We start from the raw sequence: 24078 nt of genomic DNA, 5'->3' as shown, positions 1-24078 counted from the left end.
TTTAAAAATATATTATTAAAAATTTTTTAAGTTAATAAGGAAAAGAAAGAAGAGAGCAGCCAGACCTAAAATGAAATCCAGCAATAACAAGCACTAAAAACTATACAAAAAACAAAACAAACAAACAAAAAAAAATGGACAAGCAGAACCCTAGGACAAATTGTAAAAGCAAAGCTATACAGATGAAATCACAGAAAGAAGCATACACATACACACTCAGGAAAAGAGAAAAAGGAAAAATATATATATTTAAAAAAAAAGAATAGAGCAACCAAATCAATAAACAAATCTACCAATGATAATAAGCTTTAAATACTAGACTAAGATAAACATAAAACCAGAAATAAACTAGATGCAGAAAGCAAACCCCAAGTCTATAGTTGCTCCTAAAGTCCACCGCCTCAATTTTGGGATGATTCGTTGTCGATTCAGGTATTCCACATATGCAAGGCACATTAAGTTGATTGTGGAGATTTAATCTGCTCCTCCTGAGGCTGCTGGGAGAGATTTCCCTTTCTCTTCTTTGTTCACACAGCTCCTGGGGTTCAGCTTTGGATTTGGCCCCGGCTCTGCATGTAGGTCTCCTGAGGGTGTCTGTTCTTCGCCCAGACAGGAGGGGGTTAAAGGAGGAGCTGGGTCTGGGGCTCTGGCTCACTCAGGCTGGGAGGAGGAAGGGGTACGGAGTGCAGGGTTTAGCCTGTGGTGGCAGAGGCCGCTGTGATGTTGCACCAGCCTGAGGCACTATGTGTTCTCCTGGGGAAGTTGTCCCTGGATCACGGGACCCTGGCAGTGGCAGGCTGCACAGGCTCCTGGGAGGGGAGGTGTGGAGAGTGACCTGTGCTCGCACACAGGCTTCTTGGTGGCTGCAGAAGCAGCCTTAGCTTGTCATACCCATCTCTGGTGTCCAGGAAGATAGCTGCGGCTCGAGCCTGTCTCTGGAGCTCATTTAGGCAGTGCTCTGAATCCCCTCTCCTCGTGCACCCTGATACAATGGTCTCTTGCCTCTTCGGCAGCTCCTGACTTTTTCCTGGACTCCCTCCCGGCTAGCTGTGGTGCACTAGCCCCCCTCAGGCTGTGTTCACGCCTCCAACCCCAGTCCTCTCCCTGGGATCCGACCTCCAAAACCCGAGCTTCAGCTCCCAGCCCCCGCCTGCCCCAGCGGGTGAGCAGACAAGCCTCTCGGGCTGGTGAGTGCTGGTCGGCCCCAATCTTCTGTGCGGGAATCTCTCCGCTTTGCCCTCCGCACCCCTGTTGCTGCACTGTCCTCCGTGGCTCCGAAGCTCCTCCCTCCGCCACTCGCAGTCTCTGCCTGCAAAGGGGCTCCTAGTGTGTGGACACCTTTCCTCCTTCACGGCTCCCTCCCACTGGTGCAGGTCCTGTCCCTATTGTTTTGTCTCTGTTTTTTTGTTTTTCCTTTTGCCCTACCCAGGTACGTGGGGAGTTTCTTGCCTTTTGGGAAGTCTGAGGTCTTCTGCCAGCGTTCAGTAGGTGTTCTGTAGGAGTTGTTCCACATGTAGATTCATTTCTGATGTATCTGTGGGGAGGAAGGTGATCTCCATGTGTTATTCCTCTGCCATCTTGAAGGTCCCTCCCTAGGTGATATTTTTTAAAAGCTTGCTTTAGAGTCCCAAGTTAGTGTTTAATTACAGTGATCCCAAATCTTGAAAGAGAAGTAGAAGGACCTCTTTATTTCAAAATTGTGTTGGTAACTCTACAGATTTCAAGTTTCTTATCTTGGAAATGAAAGTCTGCTGAGTGAACAAATCTTAAAGGATCAAAGCTGTAAAAATACAGTCATAACCTGGATTTTTGTCCCGGCCTGAGGATCTGTACATTAAACTTGCTGAGCATGAATCTGAGCTGAACTTACACCTGCTGCAGAAGTGAACACACCTTTACGTTGTATATGGACTTGCCCACGCCTGATTTCATAAAGAGCTATCACCTGCCTAGTCAGTTGCACATTCATATAAAGAAATGGAAATTATATCTTGAAATCTGTAGGAAAGAGATTAACACCTGTTTATCTGTATAGATTAACATGGGTCAAGTTTCTATGTAGTCTCCAGTGTTTTATATATCTATACATACACATGTATACTTATATATGTGTACATATACATTGACGTTTTTACTTACTTCATACCTTATTTTCAAAAAATAGGTTAAATAATTTCAGGACTTCGAAAGTACTTTCGTGAACACAGTTTGAAAACCTGTTTTTTTTTCCCCACTTACGCTGTTCTTTTCTCAGTATATTTTTTAAGTGCTTAAAGGTTAAGACTCATATTTTTTGTGCTTCTGTATTTGCAAGTGATCTTAGTTTAATGGTAAATACAAAGAAGCCTCTCACCATTGATAATCCAGTTTAGCCGACATGGTTGCCAACCAGCTGTTTTTAATACAAAGATGTCTGCAGCATTGTGGTTAGAATTAAAAAGTGTGAGGGAATGATGTCACCTGATTCTGTGGCACGGTGTCTTCATGTATGTACAAAAATGGATGCAATTTTATTTTCATATAATAGGCTCTTGACATTTCTTTTTCCCTTGAAAACAAGAGCCAATCATGAGGCTCAAATTAATACTTCTCAACTTCCAAAGAGCTGCCAGAGACAAGGTTGAGTGAGGAACCTCCAGCAAGCAGGGAGGGAAGACAAGATAACATTTTATGTCTGCCTCAAGGCTATAGTACAAATCCTGGAGTGTTAGAAAAGGGGACTGTAGGGCCCTTAAGAGCCATGTCATTGGTGAGCCAAAGCAACTAAATGGTTTCAGCTTAGAATTCTGAAATCATTATCATTTCAATATTTTGTGATATTTTCTTTTCCCTTAAATTAATTGAGTGGTTGCATGTCCAGTGACTTTGATGATCTTATTTTGAGGAGCTAAGCTGTTCACAAGTCAAGGTATCAAGGTTGACTTATTTTTCCCCAGTTTAGAGCACAGCTGAATTTCATGCTGCATATAAAAATGGATTAACCACATGACTCCACCTACCGTTTTTATGGGCTCGGTCACTTCTCCAGCAGAGCAGAGGACATGTGCATTCAGTGGTGGTGACTCAGTGACTTGTCCCACCAAGATTCATTAAAATTATCTACTGTGTTTACTAATATAAGCCCCACTCAGAATTTGTTTAGCAAAACCTTCTCTACCTCAGCCCCAAAAAGAATGCAAAAAGAGTAGGGAGGTTCCAAACTTCTCAACCTTAAACTCTTGCTTATTTTTCAGTGGAGATGATTGAAAACAACAATTCTTTCTTGCTTCAGGAAAAACTGTCAGAGGAAGAGAGAAAACACAAGGAAGCTTTGGAAGACCGTCACATGGTGGTAGATGAGGATTCAAGGAGTGAAGGCAGCAGTGCAGATGAGGGGAAAGAAAAGACCAAATTGCTGTTAGAAAGATTGAAGGCTCTAGAGGTAAGAAATGGAACCATTTTTACACGTTGCCAGAAAAATCACCGTGTTCTGCTTCTTGTATTGGCCCCACTTTTGAGTAAATATAAATCTTCCTTTCTTAGTTCTCCCAGACTAATAGAATCTAGTAGCTCCCATTGTGATGCCTTTGTCAATGATGAGCAAAGTTAAAATTTGTGACCCTGAAAGAGTCTTGACCTAGTGGCTATGATTGTACTGCCTTAAAAAAGTGCATAGATCAATAATTCATTTTACTTTCAGTTTGACCCTCAAACTGGATCAATTTCCCTAAAATTGCAAGTTCCTTGAGGGAAGGGCTATGTGATATTTCGCTTTGTTTCCCAATGCCTAATGATCAAATAAGTGAATGAATAAACAAAATATTGAATACTATGTAAGGGCGATTGTAAGAAAAATAATTTTAAGCAGTAGAGCTATTTCTTCAAAAAAAAAAAGCTTGTGCAGAAGTGCACCATGTAAGACATATAAAAATAGAGGTGAAGTTGAGCTAAGGGGCTTTAAGGAGGGTTTTCAACCACTGTAGTCCTCCAAAACAGTTTGAAAACTCTGGTCTATTACTTAGTGGCATTTGACATCACTTAGAATGTTAATTCCTGAATATTTATAGCAGTCCTCAGAGATCATTTCATTTATTAGTTCACATGCTGAAAGATCTAGCAAAGATGCCTTTTTCCATCAGTTGGCTTCCCTACTTTCAATAAGTGTTCTGTTTGCATATAGAACTGGGACGTAATCATTTTTAAGCAAGGACTATGGTAAGCCCACCTTTTCTTAAACTAGGCACAAGGGACTGTCAACCAGTATCTAAAAATATAGTTCTTCCATAGTGTCTACAGAATCCTGAAACTTCCTGCAGTAATGTGAAGAAATAAGACCTCGAGAGATCTTGTTTTCTACAGTTGGTTTCTGCAATCCTGACCCTAACCCTAACCTACCACCTTGTCTGTAGGTGCATGCCATTTTTACTTAATTTCCTCAGCAATAGTGAAGCAAAATAAATAAGGTTATGCACTTTGGAGTTGGGTTTGAATCTCAGTTCTATTATTTTCTAGGTTTGAAACCTTAGGCAAATTAATTAGGCTCTCTATGTGTCTGTTTCCTCAAATGCAAAACTGGGGATGATAATAGTAACTTTCCTTACAGAGAAGTATCGAGGATTAAGTGAGTTAATATTTGTACAGCAGTGCCTGGCATATGGTCTTTTCTGTCCTCCTACTCCAAGGCTCCTGCCTTTCCTTACATGATTTTTCCCCCATTTATCTGAATGCAATGATTAATATAAGAACTATGAATAAAAAACTTCGGCTGCTCTACACAGGAGTGACTTAAGTGCGTTATGTCACATATGGGGCAGAAGAGAGGTCAATTTAGGGAACCGCTGATGGTTCCTTTTCAGCAAAGGGCTAGTAATCACCCCTGTTTCCCCAAAGGTTCTCATACTTTTATTGTTTTTAATATAATCACCATGAAAAGTGGGAAAGCCTTCTCAAGGGAAACCGAGGTGGTTGTCTGAGAGTTTTGAGAATTCATGGCTTTGTCTTGAGGTTGAATTAACTGGATTTAATAGTAGGAAGGAGTTGCTATTACAATTTATTTCCCTAGAACTGTATACTTAAATTGTTAGTTTTGTTGATGATTGCGGTGCACATTGCTTTTAGTTCATCTAATTGTCACTGAGACAACTTTGTGAAGGACATTTTATTTAATCAAGCTAAAAGTAGTTTAAAAATACCTTTGGCAGCAAATGTTTCTTAAACCCTCACTGAGTAAATGAGAAGCACCATTTTTTTTTCCTTTCACAGAGATCTTTACACTTCAGGCAGCAACTCTTGCCTCCAGCATCATTTGGATGCAATAGATGATATCTCTAAATGCCATGAAGCCCCGCAATTTTAATTTACAAACGTATTTTATTTTCTAAATTAATGTCCTCTAGTCACAGTGTCATATCTTGTTCTGTAAAATTCTTTGCTCAACAGTAAATGAACTCTCTCTTTCCTCCCAAATCTCACTATTGTCTACTTAAACAGGTAATAAAAAGAAATCATATCACATGTAGACATACCCCACATACACACACACTCATACATCATCTGATTTTCAAATGAATTTCATTTTACTTTATTTGATTTTTTAAAATTTACTATTTGTGTTCTCTGTATAGAATCCTTTGCGTAAGTTAGCAATTACTGTGAGAAGATAGAGGGATGCTTTTGACAGATCGTAATCACAGCTGGTCACAGACCCCCTACATAGATTTATACACTTGAACAATATGCTCTTTTGCAAGATTGCAGGTGAATTAACCATAATGCTTAAAAATTATTTGGGTGAATTTTGATGTCATACAGCAAGATTTTAGAAAAACAAAACTATTTTCCATCAGTGTATTTTTGAAACAACCATATTTGTGTACCTTAATCCCTTGGCCCCTGGTGTGGTAGGAGCAGAGAGGGATGGTTGTCAGGGTGATGGAAAACAGATTTCCTGAATTCCTGCTCCACAAACAGATCCCAAGAAGGTGCAGAAAAGAAGCAACACAAATTTACTTTTAATATTATGTTCTTGGTGAATATCACTATGTTATTCAAAACCAGCCTAGGGAGGAATGGATTGGGAGTTTGAGATTAGCAGTTGTAAACTATTACATATAGAATGGATAAACAACAAGGTCCTACTGTATAGCACAGGGAACTGTATTCAGTATCCTGTGATAAACCATAATGGAAAAGAATATGAAAAAGAATGTGTGTTTATATATATGTGTAACTGAATCACTTTGCCGTACAGAAATTAACACAACACTGTAAATCAACTGTACATGAATAAAATAAATTTTATTTTTTTAAATATCTTTATTGGAGTATAATTGCTTTACAATGTTGTGTTAGTTTCTGTTGTACAACAAAGTGAATCAGCTATAAGTATACATATATCCCCATATCCCCTCCCTCTTGCGTCTCCCTCCCACCCTCCCTATCCCACCCCTCTAGGTGGTCACAAAGCACCTAGCTCATCTCCCTGTGCTATGCGGCTGCTTCTCACTAGCTATCTATTTTACATTTGGTGGTGTATATATGTCCATGCCACTCTCTCACTTCGTCCCAGCTTACCCTTCCTCCACTGTGTGCTCAAGTCTGTTCTTTATGTCTGCATTTTTATTCCTGCCCTGCCACTAGGTTCATCAGTACCGTTTTTTAGATTCCATATATGTGTGTTAGCATATGGTATTTGTTTTCTTCTTTCTGACTTACTTCACTCTGTATGACAGACTCTAGGTCCATCCACCTCATTACAAATAATTCAATTTCATTCCTTTTATGGCTGAGTAATATTCCATTGTATGTATGTGCACCATCTTCTTTATCCATTCATGTGTCAATGGACATTTAGGTTGTTTCCATGTCCTAGAAATTGTAAGTAGTGCTTCAGTGAACATTGTGGTATATACATCTTTTTGAATTATGGTTTTCTCAGGGTATATGCCCAGTAGTGGGATTGTTCTATTTTTAGTTTTTTAAGGAACCTCCATACTGTTCTCCATAGTGGGTGTATCAATTTACATTACAACCAACAGTGCAGGAGGGTTCCCTTTTCTCCACACCCTCTCCGGCATTTATTGTTTGTAGATTTTTTGATGATGGCCATTCTGACCAGTGTGAGGGGATACCTCATTGTAGTTTTGATTTGCATTTCTCTAATGATTAGTGATGTTGAGCATTCTTTCATGTGTTTGTTGGCAATCTATATATCTTCTTTGGAGAAATGTCTATTTAGGTCTTCTGCCCATTTTTGGATTGGGTTGTTTGTTTTTTGATATTGAGCTGCATGAGCTGCTTGTATATTTTGGAGATTAATCCTTTGTCAGTTGCTTCATTTGCAAATATTTTCTCCCATTCTAAGGGTTGTCTTTTCATCTTGTTTATGGTTTCCTTTGCTGTGCAAAAGCTTTTAAGTTTCATTAGGTCCCATTTGTTTATTTTTTATTTTATTTCCATTACTCTAGAAGGTAGGTCAAAAAGGATCTTGCTGTGATTTATGTCATAGAGTGTCTGCCTGTGTTTTCCTCTAAGAGTTTGATAGTGTCTGGCCTTACATTTAGGTCTTTAATCCACTTTGAGTTTATTTTTGTGTATGGTGTTAGGGAGTGTTCTAATTTCATTCTTTTACATGTAGCTGTCCAGTTTTCCCAGCACCACTTATTGAAGAGGTTGTCTTTTCTTCATTGTATATTCTTGCCTCCTTTGTCAAAGATAAGGTGACCATGTGTGCATGGGTTTATCTCTGGGCTTTCTATCCTGTTCCATTCATCTGTGTTTCTGTTTTTGTGCCAGTACCATACTTTCTTGATTACTGTTGCTTTGTAGTATAGTCTGAAGTCAAGGAGCCTGATTCCTCCAGCTCTGTTTTTCTTTCTCAAGATTGCTTTGGCTATTCAGGGTCTTTTGTGTTTCCATACAAATAGGGAAAATTTTTGTTTTATTTCTGTGAAAAATGCCATTGCTAATTTGATAGGGATTGCATTGAATCTGTAGATTGCTTTGGGTAGTATTCATTTTCACAATGTTGATTCTTCCAATCCAAGAACATGGTATATCTTTCCTTCTGTTTATATCATCTTTGATTTCTTTCTTCACTGTCTTATAGTTTTCTGCATACAGGTCTTTTGCCTCCTTATGTAGGTTTATTCCTAGGTATTTTACTCATTTTGTTGCAGTGGTAAATGGGAGTGTTTCCTTGATTTCTCTTTCTGATTTTTCATAGTTATTGTATAGGAATGCAAGAGATTTCTATGCATTAATTTTGTATCTTGCTACTTTACCAAATTCATTGATTAGGTCTAGTAGTTTTCTGGTGGCATCTTTAGGATTTTCTATGTATAGTATCATGTCATCTTCAAACAGTGACAGTTTTACTTCTTCTTTTCCAATTTGGATTCCTTTTATTTCTTTTTCTTCTCAGATTGCTGTGGCTAAAACTTCCAAAACTATGTTGAATAATAGTGGTGAGACTGGGCACCCTTGTCTTGTTCCTGATCTTAGAGGAAATGGTTTCAGTTTTTCACCAGTGAGAATGATGTTGGCTGTGGGTTTGTCATATATGCTTTTATTATGTTTAGTAAAGTTCCCTCTATGCTTACTTTCTGGAGAGTTTTTATCATAAATGGGTGTTGAAGTTTGGTAAAAGCTTTTTCTGCATCTCTTGAGATTATCATATGGTTTTTATCCTTCAGTTTGTTAATGTGGTGTATCACACTGACTGATTTGCATATATTGAAGAATCCTTGCATTCCTGGGATAAACCCCACTTGATCATGTTGTATGATCCTTTTAATGTACTGTTGGATTCTTTTGCTAGTATTTTGTTGAGGATTTTTGCATCTATGTTCATCAGTGATATTGGCCTGTTGTTTTTTTTGTGACATCTTTGTCTGGTTTTCATGTCAGGGTGATGGTGGCCTCATAGAATGATATTGGGAGTGTTCCTCCCTCTGCTGTATTTTGGAAGAGTTTGAGAAGGATCGGTGTTAGCTTTTCTCTAAATATTTGACATAGTTCGCCTGTGAAGCCATCAGGCCCTGGGCTTTTGTTTGTTGGAAGATTTTTAATCACAGTTTCAATTTCAGTGCTTGTGATTCATCTCTTCTTGTTTCCATTTCTTCCTGGTTCAGTCTTGGAAGGTTGTACTTTTCTAAGAATTTGTCCAGTTCTTCCAGGTTTTCCATTTTATTGGCATATAGTTGCTTGTAGTAGTCTCTCTTGATCCTTTCTATTTCTGTGGTGTAAATTGTTACTTCTCCTTTTTCATTTCTAATGCTTTTGATTTCAGTCTTCTCCCTTTTTTCTTGATGAGTCTGGCTAATGGTTTGTCAATTTTGTTTATCTTCTCAAAAAACCAGCTTTTAGTTTTATTGATCTTTGCTATTTTTTCCTTCACTTCTTTTTCATTAATTTCTCATCTCATCTTTATGATTTCTTTCCTTCTGCTAACTTGAGCTTTTTCTTTTTGTCCTTCTTTCTCTAATTGTATTAGGTGTAAGGTTAGGTTGTTTATTTGAGATGTTTCTTATTTCTTAAGGTAGGATTGTATTGCTATAAACTTCCCTCTTAGAACTGCTTTTGCTACATACCAAAGGTTATAGGTTTTGGGTCGTTGTATTTTCATTGTCACTTGTTTCTAGGTGTTTTTTGATTTCCTCTTTGATTTTGTGTTTGTATTTTTTACAGTTTTCTTTCCTGTAATTGATATCTAGTCTCATAGTGTTGTGGTTGGAAAAGATACTTGATACGATTTCAGTTTTCTTAAATTTACCGAGGCTTGATTTGTGACCCAAGATGTGATCTATCCTGCAGAATGTTCCGTGTGCAGTTGAAAAGAGAGTGTTTCTGTTGTTTTTGGCTGGAATGTCCCATAAATATCAATTAAGTCCATCTAGTCTAATGTGTCATTAAAGCTTGTGTTTCCTTATTTATTTTCTGTTTGGTTGATCTGTCCATTGGTGAAAGTGTGGTGTTAAAGTCCCCTACTATTATTGTGTTACTGTCGATTTCCCCTTTTATGGCTATTAGCATTTTCCTTATGTATTGAGGTGCTCCTTTGTTGGATGCATAGATATTTACTATTGTTATATCTTCTTCTTGGATTGATCCCTTGATCATTATATATCCTTGTCTCTTGTAATAGTCTTTATTTTAAAGTCTATTTTGTCTGAGTATTGCTACTCCAGCTTTCTTTTGATTTCCATTTACATGGAATATCTTTTTCCATCCCCTCACTTTCAGTCTGTATGTTTTCCTAGGTCTGAAGTGGGTCTCTTTTAGGCAGTATATATACGAGTCTTGGTTTTGTATCCATTCAGCCAGTCTGTGTATTTTGCTTGGGGCACTTCATCCATTTACATTTAAGGTAATTATTGACATGTATGTTTCTATTACCATTCTCTTAATTGTTTTGCATTTGTTTTTGTAAGTCCTTTCCTTCTCTTGTGTTTCCTGCCTAGAGAAGTTCCTTTAGCATTTCTTGTAAAGCTGGTTTGGTGGTGCTGAATTCTCTTAGCTTTTGCTTGTCTGTAAAGGTTTTAATTTCTCCATCGAATCTGAATGAGACCTCTGCTGGGCAGAGTAATCTTGGTTGTAGGATTTTCCCTTTCATTACTTTAAATATATCTTGCACTCCCTTCTGGCCTGTAGAATTTCTGCTGAAAGATTAGCTGTTAACCTTATGGGGATTCCCTTTTACGGTATTTGTTGCTTTTCCCTTGCTGCTTTTAATATTTTTTCTTTGTGTTTACTCTTTGTTAGCTTGATTAATATGTGTCTCAGAGTGTTTCTCCTTGGATTTATCCTGTATGGGACTCTCTGCACTTCCTGGACTTGATTGACTATTTCCTTTCGCATGTTGGAGAAGTTTTCAACTATAATCCCTTCACATATTTTCTCAGACCCTTTCTTTTTTACTTCTTCTTCTGGGACGCCTATAATTTGAATGTTGGTGCCCTTAATGCTGTCCCAGAGGTCTCTGAGACTGTCCCCCATTCTTTTGATTCTTCTTTCTTTATTCTGCTCTGCAACAGTTATCTCCGCCATTCGATCTTCCAGCTCACTTATCCGTTCTTCTGCCTCAGTTATTCTGTTACTGATTCCTTTTAGAGTATTTTTAATTTCAGTTATCATGTTGTTCAATACTGTTTGTTTGCTCTTTCATTCTTCTAGTTTCTTGTTAAACGTTTCTTGTCTTTTCTCCATTCCATTTCCAAGATTTTGGATCATCCTTACTATCATTACTCTGAATTCTTTTTTGGGTAGTTTGCCTATTTCTTCTTCATTTATTCTGTCTTATGGGTTTTTATCTTGCTCTTTTGCATGTAGGATATTTCTCTGTCCTCTCATTTTGTCTAATTTACACTATTTGAGGTCTCCTTTCCCTAGGGTGCAGGGTTTTAGTTCCTTTTGCTTCTGTTCTCTGCCCCTAGTGGTGGGGTTGGTCCAGGGTCTTGTGTAGGCTTCCTGATGGAAGGGACCAGTGCCTGCATTCTTGTCAGTGGAGCTGAGTGTTTTCCCTCCGATGAGCAGGGCCATGTCAGGTGGTGTGTTTTGGGGTGTCTGTGAGCTTAGTATGATATTAGGAAGTCTGTGTGCTGATGGGTGGGTTTGTGTTCCTGTCTTGTTTGTTGTTTGATGTGAGGCATCTGGCACTGGGAGCTGCTGGCAGGTGGGTGGAGCCAGGTCTTGGATTCAGATAGAGGCCTCCATGAGAGCTCTCGGTGATTAATCTTCTCTGGGGCCGGGGATTCTCTAGTGGTCCAGCATCCTGGACTTGGTTCGCCCACTCCAGAGCCTCAGGCCCGACTTGTGGTCAAGGGACGAAGACCCCGCAAGTCACTTGTCCCGGCAATAAAGGGGATTAAAAAAAAAAAAAAAGACTCACAAAACCCCTGACAAATGGTAAAAAGTAAAATCAAACAAACAGAAACAGAAACAAGGAAACACACACTCACACAAAAGAAGCAAAAACAGAACCAAATAAAACAAAAAGCAAGAGAACAACCAGAGAAACAAAGGAACCCAAGAACAAAATCAAACAATTAAGAAGAAAGCTGACAAAAACCCCAAACCAAAAAACAAAACCAAAGCAGAGTGCCAACTGGAGAATGAAGCAAAGAAACAAAACAAACTGCCAGACATGTTATAAAAAAAAGAAAAGAAAAAGAGAAAGGGAAAAGAACACAGAACAACGGAAAAGCAATGTAGAAACAGAACTACAAAAAATAAAAATAAAAAAGGAAAGTATATTAAAGAAAATAAAAAGAGAAAACCCTGAAGAAATGGTAAAAACAAAATCAAACAAACAAAACCAGAAACAAGGAAACATACACACATAAAAGAAACAAAAACAGAGCCAAATAAAAGAAAAAGTAAAAGAACAACTAGACAAATAGAAGAACTCAAAAATGAAATCAAACAATTAGGGTTAAAACTAACAAAAACCCACAACCTAAGAACAAAAGAAAAGCAGTGTGCCAGCTGAAGAATAAAGCAAGGAAGCAGAACAACCAATAAAAATGATTTTAAAAATAATAATAATAAAATAACATAAAAAGGGAAAAAACACAGGACAGCAGAAGGCAAAGTAGAAATGGAAACAAATATATATATACACACACATAGATATATATATTTATATGTAAAAAAATAGGAAGAAAAAAATAACAGAAAAGAACACAGAGCAACAGAAAAGCAAAGTAAAAATAGAAATGTATAAAAAATAAAATAAAAAATAAAAATATGTTATAAAACACAGAGATCCCAAAAGACTAAAAACAAAACAAAACAAAAAACTAGAATGACAAAGAAAGAAAAAGAAATAAACCAAAAAAAAATAGAACCAACAACAGAATGAATCAAAACATAATATAGTTAATAGTAATAATTTTGTTTCCCTGGGGTCTACACTGTAAGTGTCCTTGCACACGCCATGAGCCACAGCCCTCCTCCACCTCCCCAGGATGCCCTCCTCTGCTTCTGGGCTGGTCTCTGGACCTGCTCTGGGCCCTGTGGTGACCCCTCAGACTCTGATCTGGCCCAGTTCCTGCATGTGCTGCCCCCAAAGTCCACAGCTGCCAGAGCTAGACTGTTTTCATTTGTGGGAACACTCATTGTGTACTCAGATATTCCATAGACACAGGGTCTACCTCGCTGATCATGGAGATTTAATCTGCAGCTTGTACAGCTGATGAAATGATTTTCGATCTTCTTTCTTAGTCACCCCATCCCTGAGGTTCAGCTTTGGTTTTATCCCCACCTCTGTGTGTGGTCCCCCCACAGGAGTCTGGTCCTGAGGCTGCCTTGGAGCTCTTGGGTCTGCCCCTATGAGGACTGGGCGCAGAGGTGGTCTGGCTGCTTGGATCGCGGGAGCCCTGGCAGCGCCAAATGCGTAGGGAAGCCAGCAGCCACGGGTGCAAGAGATATGTCCCTAGTGATGGACTTTTCTGGTGTTCGGCATAAGGCACATGAGGGCCAGCCCTGGCTGGGGTTTTTCTGATGCCTGGCAGCAGGTGCGTGAGGGCCAACCCTGAAAGGGCTTTTTTTTTTTTTATTGCCCTGTAGCCAGCACATTAGGGCCACCTCTGAGGGAGCTTTTTTTATTGCTCGGCAGCTGGCATACGAGAGCCAGCCCTAAGCAGGCTTCTTTTAGTGTCATCATCAGGCTCCGGCACGTGGAGAGAGAGATTACAGTAGTGGCTCCTCCCCCTGCGTGTGACTCAGCAGTATTGCCCTGATTCTGTGGCAGTCCAGTCTTCCTCTGTAGCATTCCCTGCTGTGGATTTCCTCCCTCCTGTCCCCTTGGTCCGTCTCCCCACAGCCAACAGCAGTTCTCACTCTGGGCCTGTTCTCCAATCCCCATGCACCAGCTCCCCGCCCCCTTGCACACCTGTGAACGCACGTCCCCGTCCAGGGATGTAGGGCCACGGTACGGACCATCTGTGTAGTTCTCCCTCTGTCCTGTCTGACACAGATTGGCCGCTTCACCCTCTTCTGACAGCCTCACATGCTTCCCCTGTGTCTCAGTCAATTTCCCAGTCAGAGAGGGGGTTTCCCCGAATTCAGGAATCTTTCCTCTGCTTCAGCTCCCCCGCACCACTGTGCGGGTCCTGTCCTGCTTCCTCTCCTCCTCCTCCTCCCTTCTTTTTTTCCATTCTACCCAGTTATGCAGGGATCCTTATAGTCCTTTCTGTTGTCCAAGGTCTTCTGCTAGTTTTCAGCCGGTGTTCTGTGAGAATTGTTGCGTCTGTCGATGTATTCCTGATGCATCCGTGGAGAGAGATGAACTCCACGTCCACCTACTCCTCCACCATCTTGAATCTTCAATAAAATAATTTTTTTTAAAAAAGCTTATATTATAGCTGAGCGGCCCCTGACTTTGAGAATTAAGTATATGTTGTCCAAGCATCAGATCCCCCAACCTGAGGAAAGTCTAGGGCTCCCATCCCCACCACCAGTCCCACCCCAGTGTCGTTCCCTCCTGTGGTGATTCCTGGGGCTGAGTTCCTACCCCACTCAACTTTCAGTCCCCCTTTCTTCTCCTTTCAGAAACAATCTCATGTGAAACAGAATCCACTTTACCCACTCTTCCCAAAATCCAACCCCACAAAGGATATGTGGTCGTGCATCATATCCCCGAGGCTAAGGGCTTTGCGCTTGGCCTTTAGAAGCCTCTGCCTGCAAGTCCTCAGCTGCTGGGCATTCCTAATTAGCCCCTTCTCCTCAATTCCCAGCCTCCTGCCATAGAGCTTAACTAGTGCTTTTCTGCTCACTCCCTCTCCACAGCCTTGCTCCTTATCATTTTGCTACATAGAGCTTTATCGGTCCCTACACCCCATTCATGGTCTCATTCCACACCATTCCCTGGCTCATCAAGGTATTTTGCTAAATAAGACATTTACCTTCAAAAAGAAAAAAAACCTCCTGGGCCAGCAGTTCAAAATAATAATTTCATGGGCTTCCCTGGTGGCACAGTGGTTGGGAGTCCGCCTGCTGATGCAGGGGACACGGGTTCATGCCCCGGTCCGGGAGGATCCCACATGCCGCGGAGCGGCTGGGCCCGTGAGCCATGGCCGCTGAGCCTGCGCGTCCGGAGCCTGTGCTCCGCAACGGGAGAGGCCACAACAGTGAGAGGCCTGCATACCGCAAAAAATAATAATAATAATAATAATAATAATTTCATATACACATGCATTTCACACATTTTCTTTCTTCTCCTAGCAGTTGTTTTCTCAGTGCCTTGGTTTTAGCAATTGCAAGTCATTCATGAAGAGGAGTAGGACACTTACCCTCACCATCCAGCAACTGCTTCCCCTGGGTGTAAATTATAATTTTTGTTTAGGGTCCTGATGTCTGGTGGAGAAGCCATTTGGTGTATTTTATGTCTGTACCATAAACACCACAGGGGCGATCTGGATGCCGCTTGTTTTCTGTAACTCTTCAGTGCTAGGTGTGTTGATTCTGTTTTTTAGGAAAGTTTAGACTTCCCGGCTGCTGTTTCAGAGACTGCTTTCTCAAAACAGAGCTCACCATTTTCAATGGCACAGTGCCAACATTTCACAGGCCCCTGTGTCACAGACCACTCCTTTTTTCCCACCCCATCCCAGTCCATTGACTTAAAGGATCTTCCCAGACTTGACCTCCACAGTCCATTGATTTGACTTTGTGCCTTCCCTGTTCTCTACTCGTGGGCTTTGGACTCAGGCCCCAGGTTTGCTCTTGGCATGCTCCTTGAAATACATGATCGCTTGTCTCTAGACACCCTCCCCACCCACCAACCAGCCCTTTCTCTTCATGCATTAAGCCAGGGGTCCCCAACCCCCAGGCCGAGGACAGGCATCAGTCCGTGGCCTGTTAGGAACTGGGCCGCACAGCAGGAGGTGAGCGGCAGGCGGCTTCATCTGCCGCTCTGCATCACTCACATTACCACCTGAACCATTCCCCACCCCGGCTCAGCCCCCATCCGTGGAAAAATTGTCTTCCATGAAACTGGTCCCCGGTGCCAAAAAGGTTGGGGACCGCTGCATTAACCAACTTCACACCTGACTAGAAATCAAGCTGGACATCCCTTTGCTCACTCACAACTCCCATCACATCTCTGATTCCCAGACTCTAGCCAGGAGAAGTACTGGCCTGAGACCACCTGGGCGTTCTGAGCCTCCAGGTACTTTCTAAAACCTTAGCTACAGACTCAAGGTCAGAAGAACTTGGCTTCTTACAGGAAAGATTTAATTTATGCAGAAAAAAATACGGCACTTACATGTGTTAAAGTGAAAAACAGCTTTCTCGACTCAGTTACACTTTCCATGAAAATAGGACAGTTAAAGTGCTAATGATAAGCATTCTTGTTCATTGGTAATTCCTGTTTAAAATGAAGTAGTTTAGGGCTTCCCTGGTGGCGCAGTGGTTGAGAATCTGCCTGCCAGTGCAGGGGACATGGGTTTGAGCCCTGGTCTGGGAAGATCGCACATGCTGTGGAGCAACTACGCCCATGAGCCACAACTACTGAGCCTGCGCGTCTGGAGCCTGTGCTCCACAACAAGAGAGGCTGCGATAGTGAGAGGCCCGCGCACCACGATGAAGAGTGGCCCCCACTTGCCACAACTAGAGAAAGCCCTCGCACAGAAACGAAGACCCAACACAGCAAAAGTAAATAAATAAATAAATAAAATCAAGTAGTTTAAAATAGTATTTCTCAAATCTGGCTGCGCATCACAATTATATGTTGAGTTTGTAGTCAGTAGATATCTATTGAATGCCTTCTATGGACCAAATGCTGTTCTGGACACTGGGATTTGATCAGTTTTTATGGTCCTCAACCCCAGAGAATGAGACAGATGTACATACTTAAATAAAATAATAAATAAGCGAAAAAGAAATGAATAGACAAATAAGACCCTCTGAATAAGAAAAAAATGAGTTGATACAGTAGTAGAGAGCCTGGGGATGTAAACAGGAGAGGTACTTACCTACAATGGGTTCTCAAATCAGGCCATGTGGAGGTGATATAAATAATAAAAAAGAGACATGGAACTTCTCTGGTAGCGCAGTGGTTAAGAATCCGCCTGCCAATGCAGGGGACACGGGTTCAAGCCCTGGTCCAGGAAGATCCCACATGGCGCGGAGCAACTAAGCCCTTGTGCCACAACTACAGAGCCTGCGCTCTAGAGCCTGTGAGCCACAACTACTGAACCTGCATGCCACAACTACTGAAGCCCGCACGGCTAGAGCCGGTGCTCCACAAGAGAAGCCACCGCAATGAGAAGCCTGCGCACGGCAATGAAGAGCAGCCCCTGCTCGCTGCAGCTAGAGAAAGCCGCATGCAGCAATGAAAACCCAACACAGCCAAAAATAAATAAATAAATTTATTTTTTTTAAAGGAGTGCTGACCCCTAATTTCTTAAGAATTATCCCACACAGTCCAGCTCATTCCTTTACTGTGTATGTTTATTCAAGTTTATCTAATGCCTCAAAAAGAAAACCTCAACTCTTTAAGGCTGGTATGCCATTTGTAATAATGTTTTCTGTCATTTCATAGGCAATTCCCCATACCCAACTCCTACTTTAAAAAGAGGCAGTTTTACTAATTTTAGAAAATAAATACTCAAACATTTAAAAAAAAAAAGGAAAGGAAAAAAAAGGAGACAGCTGTGTGTGGATCTGGAAGAAGAACAAGAAGAAACTGCAAGTGTGAAAGCCCAGAGATGGTAGGAAGCTTGGCCATTTAGAGAAACAGAAGTAAGAACTTTGTCCTGGGGAAATAAGGTATAAGATTGGAAAACTGGAAGGAAATTGAGTTCAGAGAGGTAGACAGAGGCTAGGCCCTGTAAAGCCTTCTAGGTCACAGTCACAGTAAAGACTTTGAACATAATGATACATGTAAAGGGAAGCCAGTAAAGGTTTTTAACTAGGGAAGTAGCGTGATCTAACTTGTGCTTTAGAAAGACAATTCTTGCTAGTTTGAGGACTAATAGTGGGACAGAGGTAGATACAGGAAAACCAGGTAGGAGGTTGTTTCAGATTCCTGACAAAACATGCCATTAGACCTATCTAGGGTAGGTACATAGGACTACCAGGGCATAAAAATAATGAAACTATATAATAATATCATTGAACTAGTGGGGAATAACAATGATGATATTCACACATAAACATATATATACACATGTACAAACACACACACTATTTTAATCTTCATAACAACCCTGTGGAGTGAGGCAGATAGGATTATTATCATCCCCATTTTACAGATTAGGAGACTGAGCCCCAGACCAGTTGGGTAACTTGGCCAAGATCATGTTAAGTGTGAGAGTCAGAATCTGACTTCCAGTTGTATGGTTTCACTATGCTATGCTGGCAAGAAATGGTCAAGGAAGAACATATTTTAGAAGTAAAACCTATTGGAATTACTGAAGGATTGGATGTGGACTATAAGAGAAAATGAGAAATAAGGGTGATTTTTAGGTTTTTGACCTTAGCAGCTGAATATAGGGTTGTTCCAAATTTCTGAGAGAGGCAACGCTAGGAGGAGAGGTGACGTGGGGGAAGGAATGTAGAATCACCAATCTGTTGTGTCCATGTTGAGTTGAGATGCTCATTAAACATTCAAGTGATCATGTTTGATAGGCAGTTGGATATCCAAAGCCAAGGTCAGGGCTAGAGATATGGCTTTGAGAGTCATCAGCATGTAGATGACATTCTATGTTGTAGGATTTAATAAGGTCATATCAGAAGTACGTGTAGGGCTTCCGTGGCGCAGTGGTTGAGAGTCTGCCTGCTGATGCAGGGGACACGGGTTCGTGCCCTGGTCCGGGAGGATCCCACATGCTGCGGAGCGGCTGGGCCAGTGAGCCATGGCCGCTGAGCCTGCGCATCCGGAGCCTGTGCTCTGCAACGGGAGAGGCCACAACAGTGAGAGGCCCACGTACCGCAAAAGAAAAAAAAAAGTACGTGTAAAGGTGGACCTTAAGGAGGGAGAAGACAGAGCCCTGGGGCGCCCCTTTCTTGGAGGTCCAGCAGAGAAAGAGGAGCTCGCAAGTGAGACTGGGAAACAGCAGCTAGTGTGATAGGAGGAAAATCAGGAAGATGAGGGGTCATGGAAGCCTAAAGAAGAAAGTGTTCCAAGGGCAGCCTTATTGAATGCTGAGGAGATAATAGCAAAAGGAAACGGAAATCCTCGCTAGCTATGGTGAGGGATGGGTTAGCTAAAAGCTTGATGACAACAGTTTCTGATTGAGTGGGTTGGAAGGTAAGGACATGGAGACATCATGGAGACAGACAGCTCTTCTACGTTTTCCTGTGAAGTGCAGCCAACATGGGGGAGAGTTGTAGCTGAAGAGAGACATCATACAAGAGGAGCTCTTGGAAAAAGACAGGTGACATTAGGGCATGCTGGTGCGCCCGTTGGAACCATCCAGTGGAAAGGGTGAAATCCACCACGCAGGAGCGAGAAGTATAAATGTAACAGTGAAATCTGCAAGCAGACAAGAAGGATGAAAGTTATGCAGAAACAGAGCTTCTGAAGTCAGGTGCCTACGAGACAACTCAGGAAATTCCAAGTCTTTTAAGTCTAAGATGGGAACTAAACATCTGTGCTTTTACAAAACACCGAGGGTGATTCAGATGCACAGACAGAATTGAGAACCACTGATAGAACTTTTAGAGTGATACTGAAAGCTCTTCAGACACCTTAGGTCCAGTTCAGTACCAAACCCAATACAATTTCATTGGTCTCAACCATTTTTTAATCTAACCTGTCTTTGCGCCCCCAGTCATGAGTAGAACTTTCCCTGAATCTTCAAACCTACGTGCAGAAGCCCTTCCCACGTGAGCCCGATGCCAGAGAGCTTTTGAGCCTGAGGAAAGTTTATAATCAAAAGTGCTCAGAAGTGACTTCTAGCCTGCCCTTTGATGGCTCCCGTGCCATGGCTGTGGGTTTGAAATGCCCAGGTTTGGCCTTGGCTCTTTGCTGATGAGAGAAGCAGTCTGTTGCATAGCACTCCTGATTGGCTTCAAGTTCTTAACCTTCCTCTTCCTCTCCGTGTTATCCTCTCCTATCCTCAGACAATATAAAAAGAAATGTTAGAAGTTATAAAGCAGCATGCTGGTGGTTGTCTGAGTAGAAATCCCTGTTTCCTTCTAATCTTTAGATTCTGTGACAGCTTGCTGACAGGTAGCTCCAGACATCCCTGTCTTAAGGTACCCGGTGTATCTCTTTCTCCTGATTAATTTGTCTCCAACAGTGGGTCACTTAGCAACAATCACTCAGTTAGGGTTAGAGACAAAAACTCCTCTTTGGTAAACGGGCTTGAAGTTTAAAAAAAAAAATCCCTTCCTATGCCAGTATGTAACTTTGTACTAGTAAATTTCTGATTATAAAGGTAGTTAATAGACACATTATAGAAAATTAGGAAAATATAAGGAAATGGATAAATTGTAATTACACCAATCAGAAATATCTGCTAATAACATTTTAGTGCTATATTTTCAGTCTTTTTTTTTCTGCTCTACTTAATCAAATTAGGAAATCATAATGTCGCTTTATACGGATAGTAGCTTGCTCTTTTGTGTAATGTATCAAAAATATTCCCCATGTTATTCAGTGATCCTTAAAATATGATTTGATGGCCATGTAGAAATTTATCAAATGGATGCTGAGTATCATTTATTTAATCACTTTCTGTTGGCTACTTAGGTTGTTGATAATTTTTCATTATTATAATGTGGTGATGAGTGTCCTGGTATGTAAGCCTTTATACACACATATTTTAATAGAATATTTACAGCATGACTGTTCTTTTCAAAAAGTTATACAGCTATGCAGATAGATTTCTTCATGTCCATTTAAGTGAAGCAGTGGCTCTCCAAAATTAAGAATCCCAGAAATGGTTCTGATGGGGCAACACAGCTAGGGAGAAGCACCCAACCCACCCTCCATGGAGCCACCATGTTGCTCAGCATAGGATACAGTGATAGGAGGGTCCATGGGTCGCTGAAACAGTTTTGGAGATCTAATTTCTTGGGGAAATGACCACGCAGGCAATCCTGCTATTCTTTCAAGGTACTCTATATGTGTGATCACTCTTCTAACTGTAAGTCATAGAGTCCCTACTCAGACTGACTTAACAGCAGAAAGACTGTAACTAGTAACCGAGGTGTAACCGTGGATGAAGGCATGGATGAGTGCAGGGGGCCAGACCATGTCAGGGAGCTTTTCCCTTTTCCCAGCCTTGCTGTCCTGTAAGTTGGTTTCATTCTTGGGCAGGCCCTCTCCATGTGCTGGCGAAGATGGCAACCAGAAGCTTCCAGGCTTGGCTCCCACTGCATCAGCAAAACTGAAAGGTGGTTTCTCTCTCGCGGTAGTTCCATCCAAGCTCCTAGCTTCCAGAGGAGGATGTCATTGGCACGTGCTCCCATAGTGGACATTGGAGGGTGGAACACCACAACTGACATCATTTCCAGGATTTGGCAAAGTTCTTGGGTTTTAATTATTTAAATGTCAGAATTGCTTAAATACCACTGAGAAAGATAGGTTGCTACTTAGATACTGTCTTTTTCTTCTCTGGTATCTTCTCTTTTTTCTCGTTCCCTCTCTCTGTCTCTCCGTTTCTGTCTCTGTCTCTCTGTCTCTGTCTGTCTGTCTCTTCCCCACTCTTTCTCTCCCTACTTTGACATCTCTAGGCCTGGGCTGCTGCTGGATGCTGGAGTTACAAAGATGCATGGAACATCTTCTCTGCCCTTGAGACACATTATTGGAAGGAAGACAGAAATATACTAATTTGATTAATAAAAATAATAAACATTAACATTTTTAAAAATTAAAGAAAGTATGTCCAAGTGTCAGTGGAACACTGAGATAGAAGTACCTAACTGGATTCTTTTGGGAGAAGGCCAGCAGATAATGTGCCATTTAAACTGAGTTTTTGAGGCATTGTGAACATTTTCTAGGCAGACAGTTTGAGGAAAGGCAGAGGGAGTTGCCTGGATAAAAGCAGCAAAGCCTGAAACAGCATCAAGCAGCCATTAGGGCACAGGCCTGCCCAGAGCCCAGGGTACATTCTTCCGGAAATCAGATTGAAAGGCTGGGCCTGTCCTGGCATTGCCAGTGTGTGGAGATACCCATCTATCCAACACGGGTGTATTAAGAGCTAACAGTGTTTATTTTAAAAATTCATGGAATGTCTAATCAAACCTCCAATCTGTTTAGAGATAGTCTTAACTAACAGCCCCTTGAACTTCCCCAGTGCCCTGGAGCTACAGCTCCTCATGTGGCTCAGCCCATCTGTAGAGCATAAAATAATACAGCCAAACAAACACTCCGAGTGCGGCTGCAAACAGGCCTGGGCCAAGAAGAGAATATTTCTGACTTGAAAGCTTAGGTCCCCACTGACTCCTCTGGAGTGTAGAAAAAAATATGTGCCTTCCAGAAGCTAAGGTTGTACCAATCACCAAAGCCTTTGATCAGCGCGCGTTGTCTTGCTCTTGTCTCTTCACTATTGATGTGAGGAAACGGAACTTGTCTGAAATTTAAGTTTCACAATAATAGGCATCTGGGCTGTCCTCTTACCTTGGGTTTTTGGTAGCATCTGCATCGCTGTTTTACAGCAGCCCTTTTGGCCTTCCAACTCCTGGAAGCTTGTTCAATCAAGACATAACCTTTTACCAGTTATGACTAACTGCTGAAGGGAAAGAAAAAATCCTCAGTGTCGGGCAGTAGGCTACAGTGTTCGGGGACCTGTGACCGCATTGCCTGGCCAGGGCCTGATTTGAGTGGAAGCTTGTTATAAACACCTCAGGTGTTAGAAAAAGCCAAGATGTCAAGAATTAATCTGCATGAATATGCTGCTTTGCCCTGCTCAGATTTGTGTGGGAGCTTGTAAGAAAACCCCAGATCTTATAGAAAGCCAATGCATCAAGGCCTAATCTCCATAAATATTCTAAGAGCTCTCAAAGAAGAAAAATGAACCATTGGGCCAACATTAATTGTGCCCAGAGATAATTAGAACGAAGTGTTGTTAATTGTGTGCTGCTTTAATGTTATGTAGCCATGGCCTTGTTTTTTTTTCATGGAGGGTATAAATTTTGATGTCAGAAACTAAAAGCTGGTTGGCTTGATTAATCAAAAGGCCTCAGTTTGCTTAGTTACAGCCAATTAGGCATTGTAATCCTCACTCTGGAAAGTATGATTAAGCCTGGTATGTCCTGAGTATAGTTGGAAAACAAAACCCCAAACCTTGGTTCTTTTTTCATAGTGGGTCTCTGAGTTGTCCTAGATGTAACTCTTCTCAGTAGCTTACCTAAGTGTCATGAATAAAAATTATAAGTTCTGCTTCAAAAAGCAGTTTGATTGATGAACAGTCCCAGTTACAGAAGCACAGCATTCTATAAACTCTAATAGTTTGCCAGGAGAAAACGTTACACGGCCTTGGGGGGAAAAAATAGTGGTTCCAGAAAAAGGCCCTTGTTATATAGGTATTGCCTTTATATGCTGAGTCAGTAATACGGTCACCCTAAATCTATGAAGTGTTCTAAGAAATCCACTTACTCTGATTTCTGATGACAGCCTTTTGAGGGTGACCTAATTCATTAGCATTCAAATCAGCCCCAACCCTAGGGCGTCTCTACTTCGGGAGTGGGAAATATACAGTTTTACTTTATAACCAAAGAAGTGTGACCAAGTACTCTGAGGGTTCAGGGATTTTAAGATTTGAACATGGGAGGAGAGATTACAAACCATCCTGGGTGTAAAAACTCTCTACCGTATTGGTTTGGGTAATTCGTCCTATTTCAGAACCATCTAAAATATCCTTGCTTTTACTTGTGAATTTAACTGTCTAAATATAGGTGTCCTCAGCATCATGCTCAATTGCATTCCTGGTTTTCTAACTGGAGCCCATTAGTTAGTCACCCAGGGTAGGCTCGACCTCTTCCGTGTTCAGTGTTGCTAAGTATTCAACTAATACAGGGGTGTGGAGCTCTTCTGGAAAGTAAGTTTCTGCTGTGCTTTTAAAGAAGATACAGCTTGTAAAATGCATCTGTTATTTGTTTTGAACAGACCATACCTCAACATAGCAAAGAAAAAAGGAAATGCTTTCAAAA

The 24078-nt window shown here is 41.3% G+C and overlaps 1 protein-coding gene across 5 annotated transcripts in view; it reads left to right on the top strand.

The window, feature by feature from the left end:
* Nucleotides 1-24078, top strand: part of NCKAP5 (NCK associated protein 5) — a 1063262-nt gene that overhangs the window by 765119 nt on the left and 274065 nt on the right. For all 5 annotated transcript variants that reach the window (XM_081241961.1, XM_081241963.1, XM_081241960.1 and 2 more), the window contains exon 7: nt 3272-3421. In XM_081241961.1, coding sequence (XP_081098087.1) covers nt 3272-3421 — 150 coding nt within the window. The remainder of the gene's footprint in view (nt 1-3271; nt 3422-24078) is intronic.

Source organism: Mesoplodon bidens (genome assembly GCF_964165515.1).
Source record: "Mesoplodon bidens genome assembly, chromosome: 8".
In the NCBI taxonomy this organism is placed as follows: Eukaryota; Metazoa; Chordata; class Mammalia; order Artiodactyla; family Ziphiidae; genus Mesoplodon; species Mesoplodon bidens.
This window is presented reverse-complemented; position numbering and strand designations above follow the sequence as displayed.